The 19924-nt window shown below is 33.1% G+C and overlaps 1 protein-coding gene across 1 annotated transcript; it reads right to left on the minus strand.

The window, feature by feature from the left end:
* Positions 1-15116: 15116 nt before the first annotated feature.
* On the minus strand, positions 15117-17596 carry LOC145938297 (UDP-glycosyltransferase UGT5-like). The gene is made up of 5 exons (XM_083041790.1): positions 17209-17596; positions 16808-17135; positions 16250-16419; positions 15836-16061; positions 15117-15441 (listed from the first exon to the last, which is right to left on the minus strand). The coding sequence occupies exons 1-5, from the start codon at positions 17594-17596 to the stop codon at positions 15117-15119; spliced, it is 1437 nt and encodes a 478-aa protein (XP_082897916.1).
* Positions 17597-19924: the final 2328 nt, after the last annotated feature.

Raw genomic sequence — 19924 nt, forward strand, 5'->3', positions numbered from 1 at the left:
AAATAACATGTTTCACATGTGGACAAAAAGGACATATTAGCGCGGCCTGCCCGAGGAAGTCGGCGAGGAGTGCGAGTCACGTGATTGTGCAAGAGGAGGCTACTGCGGAAGGGGATGGTGTTTCTTTAGGAAGCTTGAATGTTAATACATTGAACTTTGCGTCAAAAGATGAAACGTGCGTGCAAATTCAATCAATAAGCAATCCTAATGTAAGTCTCAAAGCGCTAATAGACACAGGAAGTCCGGTGAGTCTCATTCGTAATTCAATATATAAAAAATATTTTCCTAACAAAGAAAGTTTTAAAATCGTAAATAATATCAATTTAAAGGGCGTAAATAATACGATAATTTCAGTTTTTGGCAAAATATATGATCAAATTTCAATACCCGACATTGCAAATTCTTGGTTTGACGTAGAATTATTTATTGTTAATGATAAAACCATGCAATACGATTTATTGTTGGGTCGTCAATTTTTTATTAACGCGGATATCAAATTAATGTATCACTAAGGAGGATTTAGCTTTGAGAGAGAAAAGAATTCGGATGACTTTACGCGATATTGTCCATAGATGTAGAAAAATTTGATCAATATGATCAAATCGAAAATAATTTAGATAAAGATGTTCCCTTTGTTGCGAAAAAGAATTTGGTAGAATTATTTAAATCAGTAAATGCAATGGAAAATGAAACAAAGCAAGACAATTATAGTGTAAAATTAAATATAAAGGACGACTCGCTATTTCGCTTCGCTCCTCGAAGATTATCGTTTACCGAAAAGAACGAACTCGATGCGATTATCAATGATCTATTAGAACGAGAGATTATTAAATCTAGCATTTCTCCGTATTGTTCTCGAGCAATTCTAATACCTAAAAGAAATGGTCAAAAAAGATTATGTATTGACTTGAGACCGTTAAATCAACGGGTATATCCGCAAAAATATCCTTTTCCTATTATTGAGGACCATTTGGACAAACTGTATGGCAAGAAATTTTTCACTAAGTTAGATCTAAAAGATAGCTTCTACCAGATAAAAATTCATACCGATTTTACTAAATATTTCGCGTTTGCAACCCCTAGTGGTCAATACGAATATTTACGTCTACCATTCGGCTTCTCGGAATCACCCGCAGAGTTTCAGAAGCGAATATTGCATATTTTCAATGATTTGATACGAGAAAATAAAGTATTAATATACATTGATGAATTGCTGATTGCATCAGTTAATGTCGAGGAAGGTCTTGAAATATTGGAGAAGGTGTTAATTCGGTTAAAAGAATATGGACTCGAATTAAATTTATCGAAATGTTCTTTTCTTAAAAAGGAGATAGAATATCTGGGATATTTAGTGTCTGTAAGCGGAGTTACCTTATGTAAGCGACATGTGCAAGCAATTTTAGAATTTCCGCAACCTCAAAATGTAAAGGAATTACAAGGATTTATTGGTTTGTGTAATTATTTTCGTCGTTTTATTCATAATTTTGCAGTAAAAACCGGACCGCTTCAAGCTCTACTTAAAAAAGACATGCCGTTTAATTTTGATAGTAAATGTACGGAGTCTTTTACACGATTAAAACAAGAATTATCGTCTCCTCCGGTTTTATGTATATATAATCCGTCCGCAGAAACGGAGCTCCATTCGGATGCAAGTAGCCTGGGTTTCGGTGCAATTTTATTGCAGAAGCAGGTTGACGGTCGTTTCGGGCCAATCGCATACTTTAGTAAAGCAACATCTGATGTAGAAAAAAGATATCACAGTTTTGAGCTTGAGACATTAGCCATCGTTAAAGCTATCGAGCGTTTTCATGTTTATTTACAAGGTATCAATTTTACAATAATTACGGATTGCAATTCACTCGTGTTGGCTATGAAAAAAATAAATATAAATCCGCGTATCGCTCGATGGGGCCTGTTTTTGCAGAATTATCATTTCGAACTGAAACATCGCGCGTCAAATAAAATGATACATGTTGATTGTTTAAGTCGAAATGTATTGATGGTAAATTTCGTTTCCGTGGAAGACGAGCTTATGTATAAGCAATTGGCAGACGCGAAATTAAAAGAAATAGCCGCGGAGCTCGAAATCAAGGATAATAAATACTTTTCATTAATAGACGGATTAGTATTCAGAAATTATAAAGACAAGCCTTTGTTCGTGATACCGGATAATATGATAAATAGTATTATCAGAGTTTACCATGACGATATGGGTCACGTTGGCTTAGAAAAGACAGTTCGTGGAATTCTCGGTCATTATTGGTTCCCTTGCCTTATATAAGTGGAAAGTGAGGCTATATATTGAAAATTGTATTAAATGCTTAAGTTGTACGATAGCGTCGGGAAAAAAGGAAGGTGAGATGGAGTTGGTGGAGAATTGTACCAAGCCCATGCAAATATTGCATGTAGATCATTTCGGGCCTCTTGAAAAAGAAAAAAAAGGATTTAAATATATTTTAGTAATTATAGATTCATTCACCAAATACGTATGGCTTTTTCCTTGCAAATCGACAACTTCCGAGGAAATCATTAAACATTTTTCTTCACTTTTTCTTTCTTTCAGCCTTCCAATAAAAATAATAAGCGATAGAGGAACTGCTTTTTCATCAAAACTTTTCGCGGAATTTATGAATTCGAACGAGATAATACATACCATGACGGCAGTGGCCTCGCCATGGGCCAATGGTCAGGTGGAACGCGTAAACCGTTTTCTTAAATCCACATTGGCGAAAATGATTGATAACTCCGACGAATGGAAAAAATATTTAGGCAAAGTCCAGTACGTGATAAATAATACCGTGCATAAGGCAATTAATACAACTCCGAGTAAATTGTTGTTAGGGTTCGAACAGCGGAATACGAACGATGATGAATTACGACAGTTTATCGAAAGTTTGACGAATATCGACAGGAATTTTGTAGAGACACGAAATGAATTAAGAGATGCGGCAGATGTTGTAAATCGCGCGTTGAAAGAATATAACAAGTCTCAATTTGACAGGCGCCATAAGAAACCGACTAAATATTGTGAAGGTGACTTAGTATTAATAAGAGTCTTACAACATAAACCGGGCACGAATGAAAAGTTATTACCAAAATATAAGGGACCGTACCAGATTAAAAAAGTTTTGAATAAAAACCGGTATGTAGTAGTTGACGTACCGGGTTACAGTCACTCGATAAGACCCTTAAATACTATCTTATCGGTAGACAAAATTAAAAAATGGATTAAGATATCGGACAATGATCCTGGTGAATCCGACGTTTAAATTTGTGTGAAAAAAAAAAACAAAAGTTCATATTGGTGTTTCATTAAATTTTTGACGTACTCGAAAACTCGTAGCGAAAATTAGTTCGAGACGAACTAACGCCAGGACGGCCGAAGCTGTAGGCTACCGAATATATATATATACTATCTGTATGATTTTGGAGCTATGACAAAAGGGCACAGACATTTGAAAAATAACGAAAGAGCGTAAGAGTGGGATAAAGCTTAGGTATGCGAGACCGCGAGAGCCGAGGCAGGCAGTCTGAGTCGAGCGACGATCGTAACGTTATAAAGGCAAAAATCGACCGCAATAAAAGAAATATAATTTGCGCACTATAAGATCGGCCTATTTGTATTACCTATATTTTTATATTGTGGAAACTAATCAGTTACGTTTGTTTTGTTACGTCCTGACCTGTGGGAAGGATAGGCCGCAAGGAGGTCGTAACAATGTTTTTCCCGAAGTCTGTGTGATTTCGGGTCGAACAGATTGTCTGGCCCAGAGGGAGGTCAACGACTAGATAGTCGCTTTTACCTGGCTTATCTCGGATGTCCGTTCGTCGATCCCTTTTCGGTAAGGGAATTAAATCCCTTTTACGCGGGATAGGACCTTGTGCGATCTCAGGGGAAGTAGGAAGGAACGCAGGGGTTTTAACAAGACGCTAAATTTGCATAAAGTAACAATTTAGCATTTATTCAATATTAAACAGAAATAAACAAGAGATGAAAGAGTTAGACATTTGACTTTGAAATGTATAGATAGTTGTATAATTTTATGTGTGTATGTGTCGTGTTTCTACGGTTTCTTCGTCGGTGAGGTCGATGACCTCTGGGTTTTCAGGAGAGTTAGGAGGGGAATCGTTTATGGTTATTACTAGGGGGGAAGGGAATCTAAAAGAGTAGGTGTCTTCTGATAGGGGGAGAGGGGAGTATGAAGGCTCGGGATAGTCGAAAGAAGACGAGGAAAGGAGTAAAGAAGTTGAAGAAGTCGAGGGTGATGAGGTGGATAAAGACCCCGAAAATGAGGTGGAATAGGAGGAGGAAGAGCGATTTCTTTTAGGAGCCGACGAGAAAAACCGCTCCCTGAACTCCTGATAATTGTGGAAGTCGTATCGCAATGCCACCAGTCTAGCGAGTGTTCGCATCGACCGTGAATTATCTTGTTTCCACCGGAGGGCGCGTTTGACCGCTTGGGGGGCAGCGATTTCCACTGAGACTAGTGGTTATTTAAATCGCGTTGGCGGATTTAATTATTTTTTACGCGATGTGGATAAGTGTACTCAGTACTTGATCTGTACAAGTGGCTGGTCTGTGATGACAGTTCAGTCGACTCTCCGGATGGCTGGGTTCTCTCGAATTGCCGAATGAGTAGGATGCTGGCTGGTTGCTAACTGGTTGAGATTGATGGTCACAGTGAGTGTGTATTACACGGTGCGCAAGTGCCAAGATGCAGCCGGAATGAGCGAGTCTTCTTGAAGATTTGTTGCTTTTATACTATTCGTCTGCCCTTCCTGTAGGGCAAAGGGCAGTTCCTGTCTTGTGATTCATAGTCACAAGTTCGGCGTTCTTTAAATCCCTCTTGCGTAAGAAGTTCTTTCTTAATTTGTTCTTTGGTCTGTTGATAACGTGTGTCGAGCGTGATATTTCATCATTACCTATGACTTATCGATTATTGTGTAGGTTTCATAATTTCACCGGTCGAGCTGTTTCACAATCACTGTCTTTTTCCGTTTATTTCTTATAATTAATTTCGGGTCTTACAATTAATACGTTCGCGGAACGCGGATTTGCGTAAATCGGGGAGGAGAAAAGAATCGTGGAGTTCACAGGACGTAACAGTTTATTAAAAGAAGTTATATTAATTTGTGTGCTCCAATAAAGTGATAAAAACTTTTAACCGTTCATTGTAAGCCATTCTGAATTATTCATATCTTACATACGTTTGTAATCTGATCCTCACAACATATAGACGGATCCACGGTGATTGTATGATAATGTGCAACTCCAAAGATGAGATTCAAATATCTGTAAGTTTATACATACCGAAGCATTGTAAATTTCTAACACTACCGATTGCAATAATAAGGTCTTCATCTCAGATATGGCGACATAGAATATTTAATTCTCTCGTCTTGGGTCCAACAACCCCGGAGAGAAGCCGTTATTGAAGATGATCCCGTTGAATTATCCACCATTATTTCGACTTGAACATGTCACTTACTAATAGCTTACTTATTCAATTATTGTATCACGGTTTAAATTATGCGCTGAGGAAGGCTCAAAAAAAGAGCCGAAACGTTCGCCAAATTTTTATAAATGTTCAATGTATATTTAGACTCACATTAAATGTGATGAAATATTGATATGTTTATTTCATTTGACTAGTATTGCGCCCCAATAACTGCGCTAGAGCTCTCATAGCCAAATCTTATATAGATTGTTTTATGTTTAATTTAAGCAGAGCCATATAGATTGGTTTGTGAAGTCTACCAATCTAATTAATTTCATTAGTTATATATAAAATATTTAATTAAAAATATATTTTTGTAATATCAAATTTATAATTAATAATTAATCACTTAATAATTTCATTTCGATCAATCTTATATAAAGAAATGTCTCATCAATAAATCAGCAACAATTTCATGAATAAAGCTTCATATAATAATAAATGTAATAATAAATGTATATTTCTGACATATTGGTTTGTAATTATTCGTTATTCTTGTGAAAGAGTAAGCAAAGAAATTTGAAAGATCTGTGGTATTTACTATAAGCAAAGAGGATCGTCGTATTTTGATGAAATATAACGGGGGTGGTGGCGAGTTCTTTGCTTTTTTATTTTAAGATGTTTGAATAAATATATACTATAAAAAAAACTGATATAACAAAAAAAACCTTTTTTTAGAAAAAGGTTTTTTTTGTTATATCAGTTTTTTTAACTTAAACAAAGGTAAAAAAAGGGCACCAAGTTTACGTATCATGTAAAAAGTGTTATACAAAAACAATGTTTTTAAATTATTGTAAAAAAACATATTTCTATAAAAAATAATGTTATCAAAAAATTGCGCCAAATAAAGGGCCTAGGGGGATAAGCGTGTAAAAGTTGCCCCGCACGTATCAAGTTTAAATTGACACCATAGATTGGCATCTATGTAACTAAAAAATCCTGCAAATATCAACCTTAAAATTACATTTTTGTAGGAGTTATGGAGGTAGAAAGCAAAATCAAAAAGTGGTTTTTCTCGAAAACGGCTGAACCGATTTTTATGAAAAAAATATATGTTATAAACATCAATGAGACTATTTTAAGAATAAAATTTAAAAAAAAATTCTGACAAAAATACAAGTAAAAAAAAATTTTTTAATTTTTAAAAAATTTTTTTTGAGGTTATGTTTTAGAGATACACCTCTAATTTTTGTTTTAACTAAACCTTGAAATGTCTACTTTAACATATATTTTTTCCAAATTTTTCATAGAGGTACTTCATGGCGAAAAATGATGAAAATCATGCATGCGGTGCGGCTGCAGTACGGTTTTAAACTTCTTATCGGGGTACTTTATTAGTGTGAATCCCCCTTGCCTCTCACAAAATGGAGTGCTTTTTTAGTCTGAGGCCCCTTGCCTTTCTAAGGCCTATATCTTAGCCTATCATGTATTACTTCTAAGTCACACTGTATAAGCTGCGTTCATGCGATAGGCCAGCGTGGCCTCTGACAACGGGCATCATTGCGATTGCGTTTGTTTTAACAGTCTTTGAAAACGTCTCTTACGAAGTAGACGTGTGAGTTAATAAAAGTATTTGTGATTCTTAATTCCGTAATAAATCTCGTCGATTTCCTTTGAGAACCGATTCCACGCTTATCCTCCTGCCTTCCATATCCTGATCATTAAAATAACCAGGCTCTTTCAGTTCTTCTTCTTCAGCTTATAACACTCATCCCGAGTGTGTCCTTTAGAGCGACAATAGACACAGTAAACGTCCTTTAAATGATTCGCCTCCTTGGAAGATGGCAACCGCCTTAGCCGCCTGATTCTTCGGAAAAAAAGTCGGAGACTTCCTTTGAATATCGCCAGAAGCCATAGTGATACGATGCATCTCTTCAAGAAACTCATCTGAATGATCTGAATGAAATGAATCTGATTGAAGACACCCGAAGAGCAACAGCTAACTCTCTCAAGGATCTGCTTCCAATCCCGTTGATCAGTCAATGAATGGAATCCCGGTCTGGTAGTTCCAAATTCTTCATAAGAACTAATTTGTCCATGGCATAATCATGAAAAGACTCCTTCATAAAAATCCATTTACGAGCCTCTACTTTCTGCATAGCCACATGGAACAGGACTGTTCTTCTAAAGCGCCTTATAACTGCATCTCGAAAATAAGACCAAGACTCTATTAGACTGGTTATATTCAGATCTAACCACTTACGAGCTGTTTTCTTCAGTTTTCCAGTTGCAGCTAGGAGCAAAACATCATTTGAAACTCCATGTATTTGAGCAACTCGCTCAACGGTATGGACCCAAGACTCGACATCCTCATCTTCAGAGCCAGAAAAATCAGGAAGGTGTGTTGAGAGAAGCTTTACTGCCTGAGACGTGAATGCAGTCGAAAAAGAAGACTTCTGTCCAGGAAACGATGAATCAGGAAAAAGGGTTTGAGAACCTGAAGCTGTAGCTGTAGTATAAGGCCTTGCATTATTTAAGTTCATAGCCGCGAACATCTGCTGCATCAATAATTGCTGCTGTTTTGATTGTTCTATCACCAGCGAGCACATTTGCAAGAGCGATCCTTCCGCAGAAGCTGAAGATGCATTATTGGAAGAGGTAGCATTTACCTGAGAACTTGTAGCAGTATAAGCCGTATCAGATACCGTTGTGACTGGACAAATAGAAGGTATAGCAGCATTCCCCAATAGGTCTCGGAGAAGTCCATTCCTCTCTAGATGTGACATAATCATGTCTAAACATAGATTCCTATCTGATGGTGGGACGAGGCCATAACGAATTGCTTCCTCTTGAAGTTCGAGGAGCGACAGTATCTCTAGCCGCTGGCGATCCATTATCCTCACAGTAAGGACTTGACGACAGCTAAGATGCAGACAATTAACTCCCGCGGCGAGATGAAGCTCGTGTTGAAAACAGATAAACATCACTATATCGTGCCGCAATAAAATGTCTGCTAAATTCTTTATACAGGAGACCAACAAGATGGCTATCCTTGTGCACGTGTACTCCACGTGCCAGGGTATTATTATTACTCCGTAGCTCGAATCACAATACCGAAACCACAGTCGTGATAGAGCGAAAAACTATGCTTGATCAAAAATCGCGAAGCCACAAGACAATAGTTAATATAAGGCTTACAAAAGGCCGAAAAAGAAACGCGATCTTGATTAACGAGTGTCGACCCGGCAACGACAAAATCAGTATGACCCCGTGGCACTAACCGACAAAAATGTAAGCGCGACCACGACAAAATCAATTCGGCGAAATAACGACGACGACTTAACCGCGTGTATGACTCACAAGACGGATAGATTGAAGTACACTGACTCGAACTCCGATAAAAATTCGACGACCGAAAACCAGAGAGAACCGAGGGAGTATCCCACTTCTGAACTGAAAGAGCCTGGTTATTTTAATGATCAGGATATGGAAGACAGGAGGATAAGCGTGGAATCGGTTCTCAAAGGAAATCGACGAGATTTATTACGGAATTAAGAATCACAAATACTTTTATTAACTCACACGTCTAGTTCGTAAGAGACGTTTTCAAAGACTGTTAAAACAAACGCAATCGCAATGATGCCCGTTGTCAGGGGCCACGCTGGCCTATCGCATGAACGCAGCATGTACAGCTTATACAGTGTAACTTAGAAGTAATACATGATAGGCTAAGATATAGGCCTTACAGTTATCTTTTAAGATTTTATTAGAGAATTTGACCAGAATGCTACTCGTTATTCCAGAGATTTAGCTCTGTAAATTAAATTATGACGCATTCTTTAGTATATTATGCTTCTTTAATTTATCGAATGGTACAATGATATTTGCTTCTTCGATGTTTCTGTTAGTATAGGAATAATCTTTCAATTTTATGAAATGCATATCTCTGAGAGAAAGATAAAAATATTTTTTAACTAAATTTTTCAGATTATGTATTTGAGAACTTAGAGCTTGATAAAAAAAGGCAATACCATTTAATACTATCAAACATTCATTTCGTGAGTGATTGACCTCTCTCACATAAAAAATCTCTTCCTTAAAATATCAAAATAAGAATTTGATGCGGGGGAAAGGAGAAATATACAATGATAAATTACACAGGACCACAAGAAAATTTTTTTGTTTTGTTTCTGAAACTAGAGTAGGTGTTTCTTATAGATTTTGGGTCCCTGAATCCGAATCTGTAACCCGTTTTACTCTATCACATCTAGTTTTTTAGATAATCATAAAATGAAGCGAAAAAAATGTTAAAAATGGAAGAAAATAAAGGTTTTTTTTAATAACTTTTTTTTTCTAAAGATATGTAAACGAAAATTTAAATTGTTTTGATATATGGGTGATTTTACAAAAATAGGAATTTTTTGCGGCTCTTGTATTTTTATACTTAAATTAACATTAAATTGGATTTTATTTTGAATTAAAATGAAGATAATACTTGAATACATATAGACATATAATAAAAAAGAGGTAAAATAATGTTTTTATTTTCAAAACTTATCTTATAAATAAGAAATTCTCAGTTCCCTGGTGTGTCACACAAACCTAGAATGCAAATTTTAATACATTGTCACAAAATAATTTTAAAATTATATAAAATTTTTATGTGTGATAACTAATTTACATTAGTCACTGATATCAACAACTGTATTATTTATGTTATTTAATTTTATTTTATTGATAAACAACGTTATTAAACTTTGTCCCAAGATTTAATTTTCAGTCCCCTGACATTAAAATTATTTGCATTGTAAAGTCATATACGGTCTCAGCGAAATAGCTATTTGTACCGAATGAATGAGTTTGAAGTAAAGTTAACGTACGTCAGTCATTTTTATTTATTTTCATTTTTATTAATTTCATTTCGCGTGATTTGTTATAATAAATACGTGTTGGGTCAGTCAAATTCTCAGTCCCCTGGTAAGTGTTATGTTAAAAGTTTATTGTTTTTATTAACTTTCATTTAATGTAAATTATATATAAGTTTAACTTTTAAGTTTTCCTCAACTATTTAAACCTCTATATAATTCAAACAAGATATTTTTCATTTATAAACCTCAAAATTATCAGTCCCCTGGTTCTCAGTCCCCTGGTTTTCAGTCCCTATTCTCAGTTCCTTGGAAAACAATATGACAGGAGACTAGGCACTAACCGGGATATTGATAAATGTATATTAAAACGAATGTATCTTTGTATTTAAAGAGCGTTTCGCATTGTTTCTTGAAAGTTATTGGCAGTTATTTTATTATTTTACTTACTTATTCAATATTCTCCTATGAAAGAAATTTTGTGATTCCAACTGAAATATTTTTTTTTGTAAAAAAAGATACCAGTTTTTAATTTCAATATAAATTTTTAAATATTTACTCGTTAATTTTTTTATTTAAATCTTAGTTTCTTGGAAATCTTTCCAGTCTCCTGACCATAAGTTTTGGAAAAATGCTCATAAAATCTTAAATACATATTTTATTGACTGGCCGCTTTTATAACTATAATAACATACCTAGTTTCACATCATATGCCAGTTATAATCCATCAAATATATTAAAAAAGGATGTGGACAAAAATAATGTCAAATAATTCCTATTTTTGTAGAATCACCCATATGCAAATGGAAATCTATCGATTTGGTTGATTTAAAACCATTTTTGTATAATTGGCGGAAGGGGGACTAATGTGAAGTTGGCCCCCAAAACTTTTGAATAACTTTCACAGGACAAAATTTCTTTTTATATATTTGGAACTAGGGTAGGTGTTTCTAATAGATTTTAGTTCCAATTATATTTTAAAAAAATGTTGTCCTATAAAAGTTATTCAAAAAATTTTGGGGGCCAATTACACATTAGTCTCCCCCCCCCATTTGTATAAAAATGGTTTTCAATTAACCAAATGGATAGATTTTCATTTACATATTACAAAACAATTTGAATTTACGTTTACATATCTCTGAAAAAAAAATTATTAAAAAAAAAATACTTTGTTTCCTTCCATTTTTTACAAATTTTTCACTCTATTTTATGATTATTTAGAAAACTAGACGTGATGGAGTAAAACGGGTTACAGATTCGGATTCAGGGACCCAAAATCTATAAGAAACATCTACTCTAGTTTCAGAACCAAAACAAACATTTTTTTGTGGTCCTGTGTTACCTTTGATAATAGTATGGACTAAGTTTTAATGATGCACGTGAAATAAATTAGTAAGGCCGATTCTACAATAGGTGTAGTAAGCCCTAAGCCTTAAAAAATTGACCAATTACAGTCCAATATTCTCCTCATACTTGACTGTAATTGATCAATTTCTTAAGGCTTAGGGCTTACTACACCTATTGTAGACCCGGCCTAAACGATGATTCTGAAATATTTCGATTGAAAGCCTGTCAAGTCAATATTTAATCCTTTTCGAAATGTTTCGAAATAAAGATAGCCTGTTACATTTCACCACGAATTTGTTCAAACAATGCATTATTTACAAAACGATTGACGGATGATCGATCACAATTGCAATATCACGTAAATAATTTTTTTTATCTACATAGCATCCAGATTTAGAATCCTCTTGTCATATATCTTATCTAATTCTGTTGTGTATATTTTTATCTTCCTTCTTCCCCCCTTTTTTGATAACTATAATTTATATACATATATCATTTATTTTATTTTGTTTTATTTACTGATAAATGTTAAGAAATTTTGACCGTGTCGTAGCATAGTTTGTGGTCGTTGATCCATTCCTTCGATTTGAACTCGCAGAGGCGCCGATGCGATAACCGTGCGTACATACACACGTGCACGCGTGCGGTCGCGTTTTATTATACAGGGTGATGAAAAAGTATGGAAACCTTGAAAATTCTCGAAAAATATAAGTTTTACAGAAAAGTGTTTCGGATAAAAGTTGTAGGGTTTGAAGTGGCACATTACATAGCAATATTATTATGATTTTGAAGAGTGTTGTCACGGTCACGTGAAGATCACTTTCAATTTCTTAAATGGAACCCACTATTTTTTATTACATATTTTTGTAGCTTATTTCGAAAGCTTTTCAAAACATATAATTAAGTTATTTTTTATTAAATACTTTCCGAATTATAAGGCTTAAAATTTACAGTAGTTTGACATAAAAAATAAAATATCTTGTGAAATATTTACTTTTCGGTAATCTTACCTTAATACTTTTATGCACATAATAATGAGACCAACCATTGGTGTGAAGAAAACACATAATTGATTTTTAAAAAATAGATTGCAATTTATATACTTTTTTTATAAAATATAAATGATTATATCAAAATAAACGGTGTGAAAGGCTATCCGGAGAGCCAGCACGAGAGGTGGAGCACAAATAAAAAGGAAAATTAGAAGAAAGGTTTTTTTAATAAAAACAAATTGTATATATAGATTACAAAGGAACATACGTTTCGGTCCACTTTTTGAACTATATTCAGCGTTGAATATATAAATGTGACAGATTAACGTAACGTAACTTAACAAGGTAACGTAACAAGAAAGTAGTTGCAAATATCATTATATAAATATGTATTCAAGAAAGAAATAGAAGGATCTACATTTTGCAATGTCTACTACATACATGTGATATGCAATACTACTTATATGTGATGTTCTATATTTCTTTCACAATAATAACTACTTTCTTGTTACGCTACCATCCTATGCTACTATTCCTTTCATAAGTATATAATTGTTAATATAAAATAAAGAAACAGTATATTTTGCATATATGTCCGTATTCTAATGATTTAAATATGTTTTACATTACAGATACAGAATGAGGACATTGTAATCTTTTGAAATAGTACTAGAGTTGCTCAAAAAGTAATGCCCTACATTATTTTTCCAGAATATTTATTCAACAATTTATACACAATATATTGGATGATTGCAAAAGTTCGTGCCCGATTTGCATAGATGGTGGTAATAACTTCAAATCGGGCACGAACTTTTGCAATCATCCAATACATGGTAATCTCAATCAACTTCTATTGCTTTATGCCAGTACGATACATTATATGTATTTACTTGCCTTTACTATACCAACTTTTGTCCTTTCCACGTAACCATGTTTTCACATTTGAATCACGCCCTCTTCATCTTGCAAACCTTATTTCGCGAAGTGCATTTAATTAAGTGGTTCAAAAAGTTAAATATTGGAAGCTATCGCTAAACTGTGTTAAACATATAATTTAAAGATCTCTGCGAAACAAGATTGGGAAGATGATGAGGGGATGATTGAAGCTGTGACGACATGGTTACATAAAAAAAACAAGAGTTGATACAGTAAAAGCATACATATACTTGTATCGTGCTGGTATAAGGTTATAGAAGTTGATTGAGATTATATTAAAAAATAATATATATTTAAAAAGAAGAAATATCCATGTATGTTTAAAAACATTTCAAACCTGTTTAATAAATAGTTTCTGAAAAAAATGGCATTATTTGAGCAACCCTAGTAAATCTAAATCATATACAAAAATGAATGATATCCCTATAAAAACTTACCTTTAAAAAAAAGGTAAAAAAAAGGCGCCTAGTATGGGCACGCCAGTAGTGAAAAATTACCCATTGCAAACCCATGTGTAGAATCGTATGAAAAATTACTCATTGCAAACCCATGTAGAATTGTAGTATAAAAAATTACCTATTGCAAACCCATGTAGAATCATATGAAAAATTATCCATTGCAAACCCATGTAGAATCGTACTACAAAAGTAATAATATCAAAAAAAATTGCGCGCCAAGTGAAAGTAGAAACTTTTGTACCAGTGGAAAATTTAAGTTGCAAACCTATAGAGTCGTATAATGAACCAGTGAAAAATTTAAGTTGCAAACCCATGTAGAATCGTATAATTATAGACCTCTCTTCACGCTGAAAGTTGCAAACCCATGTAGAATCATAACAAAAAAATAAGACAAAACACATAAGAAACAGAATAAAAAATTAATACAAACATTAAAAATTAAAAAATTATTAAAATTAATACAAATAAATAATATAATTAATAAAAAAAACTAGGCACTGCTAAATTTCAAAATTAACTTTAGCATATTGTTTAATTTAGCAGTGCCTAGTTTTTTTAATTAAAATTTTTTTTATTTTTTTTTATTTGTATTAATTTTAATAATTTTTTAATTTTTAATGTTTGTATTAATTTTTTATTCTGTTTTTTATGTGTTTTGTCTTATTTTTTTGTTATGATTCTACATGGGTTTGCAACTTTCAGCGTGAAGAGAGGTCTATAATTATACGATTCTACATGGGTTTGCAACTTAAATTTTTCACTGGTTATATTCACTTTAATTGTGTAAAAGTTTTCGAAATAGAAAAATATAATCATTTCTGTCGGTACGGCAGAACCGTTTAGGATCCCCTTAATTCATTGTTCGAAATATTTTGATTGCGTTATTATATGTTTTATATTTTGTTATCATCCACTTATTTTTCATCACGCAAGTGCTATGCAAGATGTAAGGCAATCTGGGACGTAAAAACGACAATACATATACATATATAAGAATTCGTAGTAACTTTATATATATATTTTTTTTTATAAATAATTTATAGTAAAAATGTTGTTTTAGATCATCTTTATTTAATGTTATCAATGTTGCTTCTTCGCGCTGGACACTGGTTTGATACGTGCAATTACGCGTTTGCCGATGGAACAGATAATTAATATAAAGTAATGATAAATAATACATGCTACGTAATATAATATGTACGTAACGAAAAGAAGTAATATTAATATAAGTCCTATTATGTCCCATAGTTGACTCTTGTACCAGGGCATATCTCGCGATTTGTTCCGAAGGTGCTGTGCTCCTTTATGACGTATGACGTGCTCGATCCACCAAATGGCATTGTTCAATGGATCGTACGGCACATCATGCAGTAAGTCGCGCAACTTCAGCATATTTTCCTTGTAACTAAAAGTAGAGAGATAGCACAAATAAATTAATTGCTCAAACATTTCAAAATTTATTTCTATTTTCGAAAAATTTGCTTCCTATTTCTCAATTCGTTTATGTTTATAGGTTCTAGAAAATTTCGATAGCTTTAATAGAGAAATTGAGTTCCTATTTTGTGCCCTGACAGTAAACGAACAGTTTTTCACTTAGAGATTTAAAAGAAATGCTTTTGAAAATTGTAGGTTAAATATTTCAAAAATGATGATCTGACTGCTTAAAATAACAAATAAAAGTTAGATTAAAAATTGAGATCAAAAGTAAAAAAAAATTTCGGGATATTGATAACTATAGGAATATGCATATTTTTTAAACGATGGATCCACAGCTGATAATAAAAAAACAAAGGAATTACCTAGATTTCGTAATGATCTCATATATAGCCTCTTTGAGCTCGTCTTCGGTCACGTCGGTGATGCTGAAGCTTTTTCTCGAACCATGATTTACCAGTTGCTTTACGTTATAGTGTTGATTGGCAATAACGGGGGGGAAGTCAATTACAGGTACTCCATTTTCTATTGTTTCTTCGGTACTCTGTAAGCCTCCTTGATACATGAAAAGCCGTATGTTTGCCGGATGTGCTAATAAAATAAACAGATAACTTTTATATAATCGATAATTTTCGACGGTATTACATACATTTTTATCTTTTTTCATGTGTCATTTATTTTTATAAATTTATTTCTTAGATATCTTAAAGAAAAATTAGTCATTTTAATCTATTTATCAATATTCCATATAGAGATTTCATGCAATAAAAACTACAAACCTAGAATTTCATGCTGCCGCAACCACTTCCTCATAATAACATTGTTTGGTTTATTCGGGAAATCGGACTCAAACTTCCACACTATATTGTAGGGTAATTTTTCGAAAACTGTACGAAACATGTCACGTCTTTCGATAGATAGAAAATTACCTCTTATATTGGAGCCTAAACTGAAATATATAAATCCTTCCTTCGCGTCATCAATTCTTTCTGAAGATCCTACAAAAATGCACACGTTCTGCTTTAATTAATTTTACTTTTTAATTTTATGTTGCAACATTGAGATAAAAGCAGTATCTGTATCATATTATATATTAGAAACATTTTGCAACAAAATTGTTGCAACAATGGAAACTTTGTGTATGTATATGTATATTTGTATGCGTAATATGTTTTCGTGCCAAACGTTTTAAGATGTTGCAGCTTAATATTAGCAGATGTTGCAATGACATTTTCTGTTTACGGTTTACATTGCTCGCAGATGTTGCAATGACATTTTCTGTTTACGGTTTACATTGCTCGCAGATGTTGCAATGACATTTTCTGTTTACGGTTTACATTGCTCGCACCTGTGGTAGACTATGGTTCTTCTGAGTGATTTGACGAGATTCTCTTATGGGAATGATTCCGGGAACGTATGCGTTTGGATGATGAAATGGATGATAATTCGCTAACAATAATGCCATATTTGAGGCAAGCTGATGAGCGGGCGGCACGGTGTCCCCAAAATATTTCCTGACCATCTTCTGCACGGGGATAATCTCATATCGATACCAGCATAATTGACGAATGTAATACGCGTTGAAGAAACGATCTATCAAATTCATATCTTCATCCAAATTATTCGCTAATAAATCCGGCAAATAAGCCCACGATATGGGATTTCCTGCGAGAAACACAATTACAATTGGTGACATAATTGTACACACATATGCACGAATATTAAACATTCCGCTTACCGAATGTATAATGATGAATAGCTATAAGCGGTACCGACGTGATTCCAATCAACGATGCGTTGAAGCGGTGCGATAGCGCATAAAATGCGTCGTAAACCAGAGATTTGACTATGATCAAGTCAAACTTTCCGGTGTAGTTGGATGATATTAGCTGTTGCATGACTGGATTGGATAGCGCACTATCGGTCATTTCTTCATTACGTTGATAGAAATCATTCAGAATCGGCCATATCCCTAATTTAGTATACGCAAATACGTCTACGTTCTCGTTCACTTTGTAAGAGGAATAATTCAACTTTACTTCGATGTAATTCTGAAGAGACGAATTGTTCATGGGAGCCGGCGTAAAAACTGTCAACTCATGTCCTCTACGAGTCAGTTCCTCCATTACCGGTCTGAAGGCCACCTATAAAGTTGTGAAGATTAGTATAATTATATCGTTTAATATTTACCGATTTCTGGAGCTATGAAAAGTAATAAGCGATATATTTGAGGCCTATAATTATACACAATATGCACCTAAATTATAATCTTGATATCTTTTAGAAAGAGTCATGGAGCTTTTGTAGTTATAATCGGAAAATATTTAATATATACAATTATTGTCATAAAATGCTACAATACATCATAGAGGTATCATAAAATCGTAAAATTTTATCACATAGATTCTTTTTAGATATTTCTCAAATAATTTAGAATACTTTATTTTGCTGTAAAATAAATTTGATAATCGTTGATATAATCAGTCAGGAAAAACGGATTTTATTTTGTTATAATTATTACGCATAAACAATACATGTGTTGTAGTAATTACATTTTCCTAAGTACACGCTTGTCAAAGTCTGTCCACACATAGCCATGTGTAAATAATAATAACAACAACAACAATAAGAATAACAAGAATAACAATAATAATAATAATAACAACAACAACAATAATAATAATAATATATGCGGACACCCCATGCTCTCCAAAATTGGTTCAACTTTAAACAGTCGTTCAAGGGCTTAAAATTTAGCTAATTGCATCTACTTTCTGATGCAGAGTGGCGTTTTTCAAAATTCAATATAACAGACTCATTATATCGGGGACTTATATACCTATAATCAGGGGACGGCCAAAAAATTTGGATTTTCAGGCGAAAACCTTTATATATAATTTTGTTGTATTTTGGATAAAAATCGTCATTTTTGTTGTCGCTGATAATGAATCTACATGTTGACATATGATATGCAGGTCCCGCATAAAGTGTTACAAGTTATTTTCTTTACCATTGACATTAGAGATATTAACGTTGGGGGGTTCTTAAAGAACAAAACGTTATTTTAAGAAAAACTGTAATGCAAAAATTAATTTTTGTATTGAAGATTAAAAAAATTTTTTTGGTTGTCCACTGCTTATAGCCACTATATTGAGTCCATTATATTGAATTTTGAAAAACACCACTTGGCATCAAAAAGTGGATACAATTAGCTAAATTTTAGGTCCTTGAACGACTGTTTAAAGTTAAACCAATTTTGCCATGAGGCATGGGGTATCCTGTTGAGAAAGAATGCCCCATATATATTATTATATCAATTTTTTTTAAATTAAATTTATTTAATTAAATAATGTGCCGTGTGCTAATATAGATTAGTAAAAATAGTAGTAAAACTACATATTCTTAATGATAAATGATAAGGTAGAGCAAAACCAGGCAAATTTTTTTATAAGCATCATAATAAAATTAAAATGTCGATACATATTTAAATTTATAGTACTAAATATTTTTGAAATCGATTAATATGTTTTGCCCGCGCATTGCAATTAAAGTTTCGTAGAGTGATTCAAATTTAGATACTTTTGAATCAAAGTCAATTTCAGTTGTTAAAATAAATGTAGAGAAACTTGAAAGTTTATATCAAAATTTATCTATTCTCTTCCTCTCCGACAATATTTTCTATAATAGAATTATTCAAGTGATTTATTGTGTAGTATTTAAATAATTTCTCAGTAACACCTGAGCGAGACTAACTGAATGAAAAGAAACTCTCTGAGATAAAGAAAGATGAAAACCGATGTTATAAAAAAATTTTTGAAATAACAACAAAAAACAACAGTATTGTGGCAAGAATTAAAATTAAGATTTCTAAGCGACCCCTAAATGTGAAACAAGAAAATTTTCTCAGCAGAAAACAGATGGACTCGAAATACAAAATCACAGAATAGTAAAGTTAAATAAAAAGTAGAGATATATAATTAAAATTAATAAAAAAAAGGCATAGTGTGTATATAAGATTACGAAAACGAAACAGAAGTAAGACAATTTGCAATATAATTGTAGCATACACACACATTCATATATGTAAACACACAAAGTTTCCAAAGCACAATTGGTATTAAGTGTATGATTTTTAAATTGTATGTTAAATTGCATGTGCGTATATGAGACATTCTTTTACAAATCGAACGGATTTTGTAAAAAATATTGGGTCACTTTTTTTATTTGCTTCAAAAATTTTTTACGCGTTTCTTATACAAAATAAGCCGACACGTATTTTGGCATTTTTTTTTTCGTCAATATTTTCGAAAAAACAGACGGTTAAAATTTTGAAAACTCGCCGATTATGCACTTATTTAAATCGCGATAACTCCGCTTCTATTCATCGTATAGAGTTCAATTTAGGCTTATTTTCAAGGTAATAGAATTATCTTCATTTTAATGTCGATTATTAT

Source organism: Prenolepis imparis, unplaced genomic scaffold (assembly GCF_030444845.1).
Source record: "Prenolepis imparis isolate NDT839.2.m4 unplaced genomic scaffold, iyPreImpa1.0 SCAF_7, whole genome shotgun sequence".
Lineage (NCBI taxonomy): Eukaryota > Metazoa > Arthropoda > Insecta > Hymenoptera > Formicidae > Prenolepis > Prenolepis imparis.

Coding starts and splice junctions, on each gene's coding strand:
- LOC145938297 (XM_083041790.1), bottom strand. CDS start 17,596: ATGGAGGAACTGACTCGTAGAGGACATGAGTTGACAGTTTTTACGCCG. Junction 16,420..16,807: donor CTACCACAGGTGCGAGCAAT/GTAAACCGTAAA, acceptor TATATATTTCAG/TTTAGGCTCCAATATAAGAG. Junction 16,062..16,249: donor GCGGCAGCATGAAATTCTAG/GTTTGTAGTTTT, acceptor TTATTTTATTAG/CACATCCGGCAAACATACGG.